The sequence below is a fragment of the Pinus tabuliformis genome, chromosome 2_2 (genome assembly GCF_031772625.1).
Source record: "Pinus tabuliformis cultivar Carrire ecotype Pingquan chromosome 2_2, CPIR1, whole genome shotgun sequence".
Taxonomy (NCBI): domain Eukaryota; kingdom Viridiplantae; phylum Streptophyta; class Pinopsida; order Pinales; family Pinaceae; genus Pinus; species Pinus tabuliformis.
In genome coordinates, this window is record NC_142300.1 from 789,141,936 (window position 1) to 789,155,489 (window position 13,554).

Sequence of the window (13,554 nt, forward strand, 5' to 3'; positions counted from 1 at the left end):
AAGATCCATTCACATACCTTCCTCCCTTAGCACTCTACTTCCATATTACGTATCTCAAGGCCTTTCTTGGAGAGCATTTTAACTTCTTTGAAGCATTGGGCCATTGTTGTGTCTCCCCTTGAATGGGCTTTGTGGAATCACATCACACCTAAATCATTAATCTACTCATTCTAAGTGGTTCTGTTCCTACCAGGACTCCTCCCATCGATGAAAGTTCATAAAGAGAAGGGGACTTTGACAGGATTTAAGGTGAGGGCTTTAGATGGAAAATATGACAGTAGCGAATTAACTATTTATATATGAATATGTCCATACACGATTGTGAAATGCCAACCTGGAACTATGGAGACGATATGCCTTCCTCTGGCGCCATCTCAAAGGGAAAAGCTGGTCTCTGTCGGATACAGAACGCTCGATTCCTTCACCAACCTCTCTCCCCTCGATCTCGCTCGAGGTATTATTCATTCATTCATTTGCATTTTTTCTTTGCACACTGCGTAGCCAGTTTGAATTGTACAATCAGCTGGCTGTTATATATATTTCTGGTTCATAGGTTTTCGAGTATGGAACTTAGAGCTGGAGTTTTATTGGGAATCAACTAAATTTTTATTATATACATTGAGTTTTAGAATGCTCGAAAGCTTTTCGGATTGTATGATAAATTCCAACATTGTGAAGGCGTATGAACAACAATAAATATTGAATTGGCAATCTAATCTGTTCTCTATTTAAGAGTATCACATGGTGTGTCTAGCGATTGCTATGCTATAAGCGCACATTAATTGTTATAACTCAAGGTCTCTAGGTATTTTTATGACAGTAGCGATGTAAAATGAACATATAGGGATGCAAAAGGATTGTTGTGCATCCCATTTTCCATTTTGCTTGAAACACAACATAAATAATTACAACATAGACTCGTGTTATAGTATTGATTATATTTGCTTGCTATTTTTATTGGTTAAAGGGTTATTTACCATGTTTTATGTTCTCCCTAATCAATTCACTAATTGGATGCATTGATGTATTAAGATTACAATTTCTTGCAATATGTATCTCAGTACTTACTTGTGATTGTGTTCAATCTCCTCCATAGTTAGACCTAAACTTGACAATGCATTGTCAATGTCCAAATTTATTTCACATGTTAAATTGAAGATGGTTCACACAAGGTACAAGTGGTTAGGATCCTAAAGCTTCATTCATGTACCTTCCTCCCTTACCACTCTTCTTCCATATTACAATTTCCAATAGAAGTAATTACTCTCTATATCAACTCCAGTGAGTTGCCCTGTTTCCTTGTGACCTTTGAGATAGTTATATTCACAATGTTATCCCCTCTCCAACCTTTCCCTAGCCTCCTCTACTTGACAAAGGGGTTTTTTCTTCTTATTAAAACATGCCCTTCATGTATGCTTCGCTTTGTTGCATACCTAAGTGTGACATGCTTGTTAGGTATTGAACCCTATGTGAATAATATATTCATGTGAATGCTCATGATTCTAGAGTACAATTATATTTGTTAAAATACTGCTTTTATGTAACAAGGGCCCAATATATATTATTGCAACATAAGCTTTAAGTTAACTTTTTTGCTCCTTTACTAGTATAAATATTGATTTATCCTCTTCGACATGCATGCCATATCACTTATCGATAAAATAAACCAATTTTGAATGTTTATTGGAGATTTCTTTCCCCATCTCTCTAACGTGCGAATACAATCCGCCCTTGGGTGTGTGTGTGCCCTCACTCTTTTTTCCTTGCTTTTGGCTCTTATTTTTGTTAAGATTAGTTTTTTGTTATCGATTGCTTCAATATTTGCAACAATAGTTCCATTTTGTAACAACAATAAAACATGCTTTGTTGACTCTCATTTAATAGACATTTTGGTTATTCATTTGTGTCCCCATCCTTTGCATCCTTGCCCTCCTTTTCTCCTCCTTTGATACGAGTCAAGACAAATATATTTTTGAAAAACCCATCTCACCGCTAAAAAAAACGACATTCTCTTAAATTCCATGCATTGTTTGTTATCTAACATGAAGACTTAGCTCATAGATCTTCCCTACCACCCTTGATATGATGGCTCAATAAAATCTCATTAGTTAGAGCAAGTTGGTTCACAAGCTTCATAACCTCATAAAATTTAAGTTAAATTTTATTTTGACAAACTAAAAATATTGAAAGAATAATAAAATACCAAACCTATTATATTATTGTCATACAAAGTTTTGCATTGCTAGTAGTTTTATTGTTATAATCTTGGGCTCCCTCTGGCAACGCATTCATGATAATGGTAGGTCTTACTACTACAATGGCGTATCCTCTAACTAGGATCATGGTCCATGTTAATAAATACCTTATAACTATATTTACATTGTGAATAATGCCACATACAACACAATTTTAAAATGGAGGTGTCTTACAAATCATTAAGTCTCAGTACTACAATGGCTACAATGGTTTATGATTATAGTTCATGTTAATACATCCCTCATAACTATGTTTATGTTATGAATAATGCCACATACATGACAACTGTAAAATGAAGGTGATTTATAAGTCACTACACGCAAAATGTTTTATTAGTCGCGAAGCTAGCGTGGAGTATATTATTTGATTATGTAATAGAATCCTCTCTTGATGAGGTACCTATTTTGTTGATTATTTTGGTGTTATACATTGTGGGTTCTTTTTGACTTCTAGTTGTTATATAAGTGACATTCATAACAAACTATCCCATAATCAAAATTCAGTTTTAGATTAATACTCTTTTTCTTTTAACGTTAATTTCCCCCTTTTAGAGGTCATTTGTAAATTTCCTTACATATGCTTTCTTATTCATTGGAAAATTCATCGATAGGTTTGCCACTATTTTTGCTAATTTCACTCACATATGTTTCCTCTTTGATTACAAAATTTATTGGAAGGTTTGCCACTTTACTAATCTCTTGATATGTTAAAAACATTATATTTAAAAATTAGTGATATCTTTGCAAGGTAGATTATTATTTTATTTGGGTAGGTAAATGATGAATCTCAACGTAAATAGAGTTATATTGATTTCTTAAAACATGCATGTTAACAAATTAAAATGATAATTTTATTGACGTTTAATAATATTAATATTACAATGTAGCTCAATATGATTCTAAAGTATAATCAAGTAGTGACAATCAGGATTTAGTAAGGTCATTTTATAGTGAGATTTAGTTTAGTAGGTAGGATGAATGATGGACAAGATTCACCCATTTGATTTGATGATTCATCCTAATATCTTAGTATCACATTAACTATACAAAATAAAATTAGAGTAAAATAAATCAAATCACGTAACAAGAGAGAAAAAAAAAACATGTATAGATATAATATAATAAATAATTACTCTTCATTAAATACATACACAATAAAAATGAGAAAAAAATGTTCTAATAACCACATTAAAAGAAATAAAGTAAGACTAGGAAAATGATCTTATTGTCTCTTAAACTACATTGAAAAACCAACATAATACTTAACAATGTACTCACAAGTTTAAGATATATATATATATATATATTTTTTTTTTGATTTTTTATAAAGAGTAAAATGACCTAATTATAAGAATTGAAGATAATTCATTGAAATTCTTCCAATGTTATTTTTTTTTTTTTTTTAATTATCTCATGTTTGGATTTGCAAAGGGTAAGTAGCTAAAGTGTGATCCTAGTGAAAATGCATTGAAGTCTTTTTAGAAATGGATTTATGAGTTAAAGATCAAGATAAAGAGGATTTTATAGGAATGGGTTTGTTAGTTAATGAAGTGTGATGTGATGTGCATGACGCAGCGGTCGGGGCGGCTTGGTTGCACTCCCCCCGGTCGCGTTCGATTCCTGCAGAGGCTACGCATGCTGTAGCATATCTTGTGCCATGACTTCGGTGATGGCGATTGTTTCGATCTGATGTGATGGGTTTCGATCTGATGTGATGGCTGTTGGCTGTCAGCTTGCTGACACGCATTTGTACAATATATGTAATATATGTAATTAAAAGAGGGCCCATGATGCTTCTAAAAGGAACTAGCCCCTCCCATTTAAAAAAGAAGAAGAAGAAGTGTGATCGAAATGAAAATGCATTAAAGTCTTTATATAAATGGATTTATGAGTGAAAGATCAAGATTAAAGGTGTTTTAAAGGAATGAATAGAAATGGATTTATGAGTTATAGATCTAGATTAAAGGGGTTTTACAGGAATGGGTAGTGAAAATGATAGAAATGGATTTATGAGTTAAAAATCAAGATTAAGGAGGATTTTATAGGAATGGGTTTGTTAGTTAAAAATCAGTGTTAAAAAGGAATGCATGGTCTCATAAGTCCGAGATACAAAATGTATTGGGTGTGTGCTTGTTACTTCTAGTCGATAAAAGGACATTATGGTCATCCTAGGAAGTCATCCAGTGATTTTAAGAATCTATGTAAGGGTTTGTCGAGACCGCTCTGCAAGTATTTAAATGTTCCGTCTAACACTAATTGCTTTAAATTAAAAAGACCGCGTGAATTAACTATTTATATATGAATATGTCCATCCACGATTGTGAAATGCCAACGTGCAACTATGGAGACGATATGCCTTCCTCTGGCGCCATCTCAAAGGGCAAAGCTGGTCTCTGCCGGATACAGAACGCTCGATTCCTTCACCAACCTCTCTCCCCTCGATCTCGCTCGAGGTATTATTCATTCATTCATTTGCATTTTTTCTTTGCATACTGCGCAGCCAGTTTGAATTGTACAATCAGCTGGCTGTTATATATATTTCTGGTTCATAGGTTTTCGAGTATGGAACTTAGAGCTGGAGTTTTATTGGGAATCAACTGAATTTTTATTATATACATTAAGTTTTAGAATGCTCGAAAGCTTTTCGGATTGTATGATAAATTCCAACATTGTGAAGGCGTATGAACAACAATAAATATTGAATTGGCAATCTAATCTGTTCTCTATTTGAGAGTATCCCATGGTGTGTTTAGCGATTGCTATGCTATAAGCGCACATTAGTTGTTATAACTCAAGGTCTCTAGGTATTTTTCTGGTAGAGTGCAAGTCTGAATGCAGCGAGTGGCCATGGGGAAGTGGTCTCCATCGAGTGAGCAGCTTGAGTTTTCAATGAATCGATTGCTTCTATTTGCTGGCAAAACTATCTCCAGACAAGGATAGTGCATAGATTCAATGATCATCTGAGGATACTCAGATACCCTGTTTATTGAAGGTAGGCCATCTTGGGATAGTTACTTGGTGATCATTTAATTATCTGCAGAATGCATACAGATAAACTAGGTTTAAATTACCCTAACACTAAGTGTAATCTCCGTTCGAGTATTTGGTTGCTCTTTTAACACTTCCTCTCAGCAAACATTCACCAAACGTCGACAATTATCCCTGCAGCCAATCATTGCTACAAATCATTCTTGAAGTAATCTAGTCTCCCTGCAATTAGTCACTCTAACAAACTGCTGATGGAGAAATCTTCGTGGGACCACATGCAACTTCCTCCACCAGCAACCCCTTTATTTCTTCCAAGGCAAGATTTGCCATCTCTTCCACTACTGGTAGCCGAAATCCATAGCTTGAGTAGGCCTATGGACCCACCTAATCACTGTCTTCTTTGTGCACCATTCATGGTTCCCTAGTACTTGGAGGCTATAAAGAACCTCTTCTAGTTAGCTTTTTTATTTATCCTCATTTGTTCCATGATCCATCTATTCTCATATTCTTCCCTATTTGGTATTTAGGCATCCCCTTTGGCATGTAGGTTTCTCTTATAGATCAATGGAGGTGGATCATGGCAAATTTGAAAAGAACCTTTTTCTTGGTTCACTCTAGACATGCTACTTGGGTGAATTATAGTTTTGGACATAATTTAGTATTGGGACATTTGTATCACTTCTTGTGTCTCTTTTTTTGTTAGTCAATGTATAAAGCCCAAGAGCGTGTGCTCTAGAGCTTTCTCTTGAGAAAGTAGGGAGGGACAAAGGGTTGCCTTTGGTGGTTTCGAACATATGTACCTTACTTGTGTTCAAGGGGTTTTCGGCCTTCCTAATGTAAAATCCAAACAAGTGGCCCTTGCTAGCAAATGAGTGATATTGGCAGTGGATGGGGATGCTCCTTAGCAGGTTTTGGTGTATCATTGAATTGACTAGGCTCAACGAATTGTAGGGATTTCATATGTGCGACATTATTGGTAATGCGAAGGCATTTGTGATCTCTAGTTCAGTTCTGCTCAAGAGGTTGTGGGTAATTTGGCATACAATCTTGAGATTTCTTTGCTGGTAATTTGAGGGGCCTCCTGACTCTTTAGATCTAGCATCCCTGCCTATTTGGGAGTTCCAATCTTTAGAGGGTCAGATTGGACTCTTGCCAAACTATGCAGGTGAAAGGTTGGCCAGGAAAGGATTGTTATTTTTTTTTGTAAGCTTGGTAGATCCTTCCATTTTCATTAAAATATAAGCAAGTTACATCCACATATGAATAGTTAGGTGGCCTCAACTTGCCCAAAGGGAAACCAAGTCTGTTGGCCACCTAACAGCATGATAAGCATCTAGTAGCAAAAAATAATAAGTCTTTCTACCCATGCTATATAGGTTTGTATATATTTACCTTGTCCACACACTATTTGCCTATGAACATACAAAACCAGGGTTATGAGGGAGCGCCCTCCCCCCCCACAAACCTGCTCCTAATACGCGCTATGCTCGAGAGCTAGTTGGGAGTGCGCTCCCAAGATTTTCTTTGCAATTTTTTTTTTTTTTTGCAGTAACATTCCAAATGCAAATTTTTTCAAAGAAACAAATAATTTTTGAGTGGGGCAGCCTAATGATCAAGCCTATGGCCCTATTATCGATATGTGATTCATGGTAATGTTAAATTCTTAATGTAAAAGTGACATTCTCCTTAATCTTCATTTTCATCCTTTTACTTAAATTTTTAACATTACCATGAAATGACTCAAGATGTTTGAAAGTGGTTCCGAGTCCTGATGTCATTGGATTTCATATGGAGAAAGTAGGATTTTAGATCTCATTCAAAATCCAACAGACTTATCAGTTTTTCAAGATTTCAGGATTGGGGGGATTGCAATGTTTCCATTGGATTTTGTCATGTATTAGGGTATGGAACTCGTACTTAATCAAGAGCACCAATCCCTTTATGTACCTTGATGTTAGTGACATTGGTTGTCGAACTCCTCTATCATGACCCTACTGAAAATGTACCCATCACTCAAACAAAATCTTTACTTGACATGCTATGTTTTTTCTATCTTATGTTAATGCTTAGAGGGTAATATTAATGACAAAGATCCCTATTGTTAGGGTCCCACCCTAACCCCCTTATTTATGTCATGGGATCACGTCATAGTCAAGAGTCAATAAAGCCCATATTAATATTTGTAAGTGGTTAACCCGCAATTAATGACGGGACCACAGTTAGTTGCAAATGGGCGGTAGTATTAGATAGATGGTAAATGGGCGGTAGTATTAGATAGATGGTATTAATAAAACCCACGATATTGGCCCGTGGTATTGCATGTATGAGTCATATATAAAGGATAGAGACTCCCTGCGAGGAGCATCGTGTCTTGTTTTGTAATCGAGCTCTGCTCTTTTGGAGGTTGCCCCCTCGAAGAGGCCTGTGAACATTTCTCTCTGAATAATAAAATCGTTGCTATTCTGTGTTCTGGGTATATTTTCTTCGCATATTTTGTGTTCTCGGTATCTTTTCTTCGCAAATTCTATGTTTGGGTATTGCTTTGCAGGTTAAGAGCATAACAAGTGGTATCAGAGCACTTTCTAGGGCTCGGTGGGATCTCCCAATTTTAGCAAATTTTTTTTTGGCTAGAGACGTGTTCCGGCGTCTTTAAACCACGGGATCTGTCGTTAAGCGCATAAACCTGCGGATTTGGGGAGGCATGCACGCAGGAAATACAAGAGGTGGTCACGTCTGTTGGACTCCCTTGTAACCCCTGTGGGTACCCCTTCGAGTAGTAGAGCATTAGACAGAACCGCGCACGGACTGTCTTCCACGTACCCTCTGGGTATATAGGAAGCCCCCTAGCTCCCTTGAAACCTCGCCATAGATAAACCTTCGGTCGTCTGGTGGCTACAGTACACCGAGAACAGCACTCGGAGAGATTACTCGCCCGTACGATAGGGTAGTCGGGTTGTACGGCTAAGGGTACGGTCGATCCTCCTTAGTTAGAGCCCTGAAACATTGGGCCGAGTACTACTGTCAGACCCTTATGTATATTGCGATCTGTAGCACCTGACACTCCCCAAGACCATAGTTCCCTTTCTATCGGGGGATCACACATCATCTATTCCAGATCAGCAGCAGCAGTTGTTCCACCATTCAGATCTCTCAGATCCACCAGATCGGATATTCCAGATCAGCAGCAACAGTTGTTCCACCATTCAGATCTCTTAGATCCACCAGATCGGAGTAGTTGTGAAGGGTTCCTGTACCTGGATATAATTTTCGCAGGACTTTTGGCGGCATTGACATTTTGAGGATTTGGCGACTGCAGTATTGATCAGGAAGGAGTAAAACTCCGTTAGGAGTTTTCCAAAAAAAAAAAAAAAAAAAAAGTCTGAGATCTTCCGGGGCGCTTATTGGTGACCTAGCCCATCAGTATCAGGACGACGAGCTGAGCAAGGTGGTACCATTCAATTTCTTAGTAAAAATTTTTAGGCGGTCCCAATTTTTCATCAGGTTGGTGTATGGTAGAAACTCGCGCTCAAGCGATGGCCAATGAAAGGATCGACAAAATTGAAAACCATGTGCACTCCCTCCAAACTGCGGTGAACAAGATCGAACTTGAGCTTCAAGGAATGAGTAACCATATACAACTTGAGCTTAAAGGAATAAGTAACCAGATACAGGAGGCACTCCCAAAGGGCAAGGAGCCAGCCCACGAGGAGGCGTATAATGGCCATGAATACCATGAGGGTGAGTCTAGCCACTCTCCTCACGTTTGGCATTCCCATCCACCACCCAGTCAGCGACCTCCCAAGTTGGATATGCATAAATTTGACGGTTCTCACACGTCCGCATGGCTAGCACAAATGGAGCAGTATTTCCAATTGAATCATATCACAAATGAGGGGACTAAGCTTATGGTGGGCACCATGTACTTGGACAATGAACGATGGCAATGGAAGGAATGGCATCAACGTTGCAATGGACATTTTCAGAATTGGGCCCAATTTGCTAAAACTCTTCGCAGTCGCTTTGAATAGGAAGACTCTTTTTTGGGGCGTCTCACTAAGCTCCGACAGACGGGTACAGTGGAGGAATATATTACTGCTTTTGAAGCCTTAGCCTTCCGCACTAAGGGTCTCACAGATGAATTCTACATGGAATGCTTTATCAGCGGTCTTAAAGAAGCCATCAAAGCTCAGGTTCTACTCCACCACCCTCCCACATGGACAGAGGCTTGCCAGGTAGCCCGTAAGGTGGAACGTGCATTAACAGCCCAATCCAGCCGCCCCAACTTCCCCGCTAAAGGTCGTCCCTCACAGGCTCCCAATATGACTCAGACACTTAAGATTCAAAAGGTGTCACCGGCGGAAATGGCCGAAAGAAGGAAGCAAGGACTATGTTACTACTGTGATGAAAAATATTCCCTGGGTCATAAATGCAAAGAGCACAAGTTTTTTCAAATAGATGCCACTGACTACAGCTCCACCGAGGAAGATCCACCACTTGAGGAACCGGAGGCGATCGAAGAAGATAACCAAAAAGAGATTGTATCTGATGAACCAATTATTTCGCTAAATGCATTGGCAGGAATTTCTTCCCCTCAAACTCTCAAAATCAGGGGTTTTCTTAAACATCGCCCAGTAGTAGTCTTGATTGATAGTGGAAGTACCCATAATTTCATCCACCAAAAGATCGCTGAAGCAACACATTGTTTTGTCCGGGCAGTTTCTAACTTCCAAGTCCAGATTGCAGATGGGGCACAATGAAATGTGAAGGTCGCTGTGAAAATGTCAAAATTCAAATGGGGGACTATCAATTGAAAACCCACATGTTTGCAATACACATGGGGGGTTGCGACATTGTCCTAGGCGCGGAATGGCTCCGCACTCGGACCAATCACAATAGATTTCCAGGAGTTATATATGAGTTTTAAGCAGAACAACTCCACACATACCCTCCGTGGACTACAGGCGGGAGCCCCCTCTATCATCAGCTCGCATAGGATGGAAAAATTGTTAAAAAAGGGCCATCATGGAGTGGTAGCTCAATTTAATGCCATCCAGGTAGTAGACACCATGTCTCCGCCAATTCATCCTGAGATGCAACAGATTTTAAATAAACATTGGACGGTCTTTGACAAGCCTCATGAGCTTCCACCCTCGCGAGGGGAACATGATCATAGCATCACATTGGTTCCAGGGGCCCAACCCCCAAGTGTGCGGCCATACAGATATCCGTTCACCCAAAAGAATGAAATAGAAAAAATCATCAAGGAATTGTTGGAAGCAGGTGTCATTCGTCCCAGCATTAGTCCTTATTCATCTCCAGTGGTCATGGTCCTCAAGAAAGATGGGGAGTGGCGGATGTGTCCCGACTTCAGGGCCCTCAATAAGTTAACAGTCAAAGATAAATTTCCCATCCCAGTGGTTGACGATTTGCTGGACGAACTCAATGGGGCTCAATTCTTCACTAAGTTGGATCTTCGCTCAGGCTACCACCAAATTCGCATGAAGGAAGTCGACATTCCCAAGACAGCTTTCAGAACTTATGAAGGCCATTATGAGTTCCTGGTCATGCCATTTGGTCTCTGTAGTGCCCCCTCTACTTTTCAGAGCCTTATGAATCACCTCCTCAAACCATATCTCAGAAAATTTGTCCTTGTCTTCTTCGATGACATCCTCATCTATAGTGGCACTTGGGCGGCACATCTTTAGCATGTAGATCTACTCTTGCAACTGCTCCGCACGCATAAATTATTTGTCAAGATGTCTAAGTGTTCGTTTGGCATGGAAGAAGTTGAGTATTTGGGCCACATTGTGGGGCGTGAAGGTGTCAAGGTGGACCCAAAAAAGATCCAGGCAATGCAAGAATGGCCTCAACCTAAGACCTCGAAAAGCTTGAGAGGATTTTTGGGTCTCACAGGCTATTATCGTAAATTTGTCCGCAACTATGGCCGCATAGCGAAGCCCCTAACGCAACTCCTAAAGAAAAATTCCTTCTTCTGGAACGAAGAAGCACAACAGGCATTTACCGCTCTCAAAACCGCCATGTGTTCCACTCCTGTCTTAGCACTACCGAACTTCACCAAATCATTTGTCATTGAATGTGATGCTTCGGGAATAGGTATTGGAGCGGTCTTAATGCAGGAAGGGCGACCATTGGCCTTCACCAGCCAACAACTAAGTGGGAGGAATCTGGGCCAATCTACCTACGAGAAGGAAATGATGGCCATCTTACATGCAGTCGAGACCTGGCGACCTTACTTGTTGGGGCGACGTTTCCAAATCCGCACAGATCATCACAGTCTTAAATATTTTTTGGAGCAACGCCTATCTTCCCCACAACAAAATAAATGGTTAGCCAAAATGCTGGGATATGATTATGAGATCATTTACAAGAAAGGGAAAGACAACAGGGTAGCAGATGCATTGTCGCGCCAATTTGAGGAGGAAAGTACTCTGCTCGCAATTTCCCTCCCCATTCCAGACTGGATTGAAGAGGCTCGCAGGGAATGGTTTTCACATCCCGGGCTCTCCCAACTCATTTCTCAATTGCAAGTAGATCCTAATTCCAGCAAGGGCTACTCGTGGCAGAATGATATTCTTCGCTACAAGGACAGAGTCGTAATATCACCAACATCCACCCTCAAAAGTCGCATTTTGGCAGAATTGCACTCATATCCCATTGTAGGACATTCGGGCTTTCAGAAGGCATATGCTCGCACCAGAAGATCATTTTTTTGGGCCGGCATGAAACAGGACATCCTTACTTTCGTAGCAGGATGTGACGTCTGTCAACGCCACAAAGGGGAAACCGTCAACACACCAGGCACATTACAACCATTGCCCATTCCGGCGTCAATTTGGACGGAGGTCTCCATGGATTTCATTACAGGTCTTCCAAAGTCTGGGAACAAGTCAGTCATCATGGTGGTTGTGGACCGACTGTCGAAGTATGCTCATTTCTGCGCCCTACCCCAACCATTCACACCCACTTTGGTTGCTCAAACTTTCATGGATCAGATCTTCAAATTGCATGGCATGCCCACTTCTATAGTGTCCGACCGCGACCCAATCTTCACCAGTAATTTTTGGCAGGAGCTCTTCAGAATACAAGGCACTCAACTCAAACTCAGTACTTCATATCATCCGCAAACAGATGGTCAAACCGAAGCCGTCAACAAATGTCTAGAAACCTACCTTAGGTGTTTCACTTCAGAAAAACAACACCTTTGGGTATAGTGGTTACCTCTGGCGGAATGGTGGTATAACACCAACTATCATGCCACCACCAAAATGACTCCCTATGAAGCAGTCTATGGACAACTTCCGCCTTCCCCTACTTCTTATCTCACGGGGTGCTCCAAAGTACAAGCCGTGGATCAACTCTTACAACACCGCGCAACCATGCTTGCCCATCTGCGCGAGAATCTTCATCAAGCTCAGAACCGTATGAAGCAACAGGCTGACCAACATCGCTCAGAGCGCCAATTTCAAGAAGGGGATCAGGTCTTTTTGAGGCTGCAACCATATAAGCAAACATCACTCAAAGACAAGGGTTGTCAAAAGCTCTCTCCAAAATTCTACGGACCATACCAAGTACTTCAGCGCATTGGAGAAGTGGCTTACAAGTTGGCTTTGCCACCTACAGCAAAAATCCACCCAGTTTTCCATGTATCATGCCTCAAGAAAGTGATTGGGAACAATTGCCGAGTTCAAACCAGTCTACCTGAATTGGACGAAGAAGGGTCAATCTGGCTTCAACCTGAACAGGTTCTAGACACACGAGACAAGCACTTGCGCGGCCGCATGCTTAAGGAGGTCCTCGTCAAATGGAAAGACACCTCTCCGAAAGATGCAACTTGGGAACCAGCCACTATTCTTCAGCAGTTTCCGCAGCTTCAGCCTTGAGGACAAGGCTAGTCTTAAGGGGGAGGGCATGTTAGGGTCCCACCCTAACCCCCTTATTTATGTCATGGGATCACGTCATAGTCAAGAGTCAATAAAGCCCATATTAATATTTGTAAGTGGTTAACCCGCAATTAATGACGGGACCACAGTTAGTTGCAAATGGGCGGTAGTATTAGATAGATGGTAAATGGGCGGTAGTATTAGATAGATGGTATTAATAAAACCCACGATATTGGCCCGTGGTATTGCATGTATGAGTCATATATAAAGGATAGAGACTCCCTGCGAGGAGCATCGTGTCTTGTTTTGTAATCGAGCTCTGCTCTATTGGAGGTTGCCCCCTCGAAGAGGCCTGTGAACATTTCTCTCTGAATAATAAAATCATTGCTATTCTGTGTTCTGGGTATATT

The 13,554-nt window shown here is 40.2% G+C and overlaps 1 protein-coding gene across 3 annotated transcripts in view; it reads left to right on the forward strand.

The window, feature by feature from the left end:
- Positions 1–4,427: 4,427 nt before the first annotated feature.
- Positions 4,428–13,554, forward strand: part of LOC149195059 (DNA repair protein RAD51 homolog 3-like) — a 231,006-nt gene continuing 221,879 nt past the window's right edge. Inside the window, exon 1 of one of the 3 annotated variants that reach the window (XM_089408091.1) lies at positions 4,428–4,708. In XM_089408091.1, coding sequence (XP_089264217.1) covers positions 4,597–4,708 — 112 coding nt within the window. In that variant the 5' untranslated portion in view covers positions 4,428–4,596. The remainder of the gene's footprint in view (positions 4,709–13,554) is intronic. The other 2 variants (XM_089408093.1, XM_089408092.1) reach the window with 2 other exon arrangements.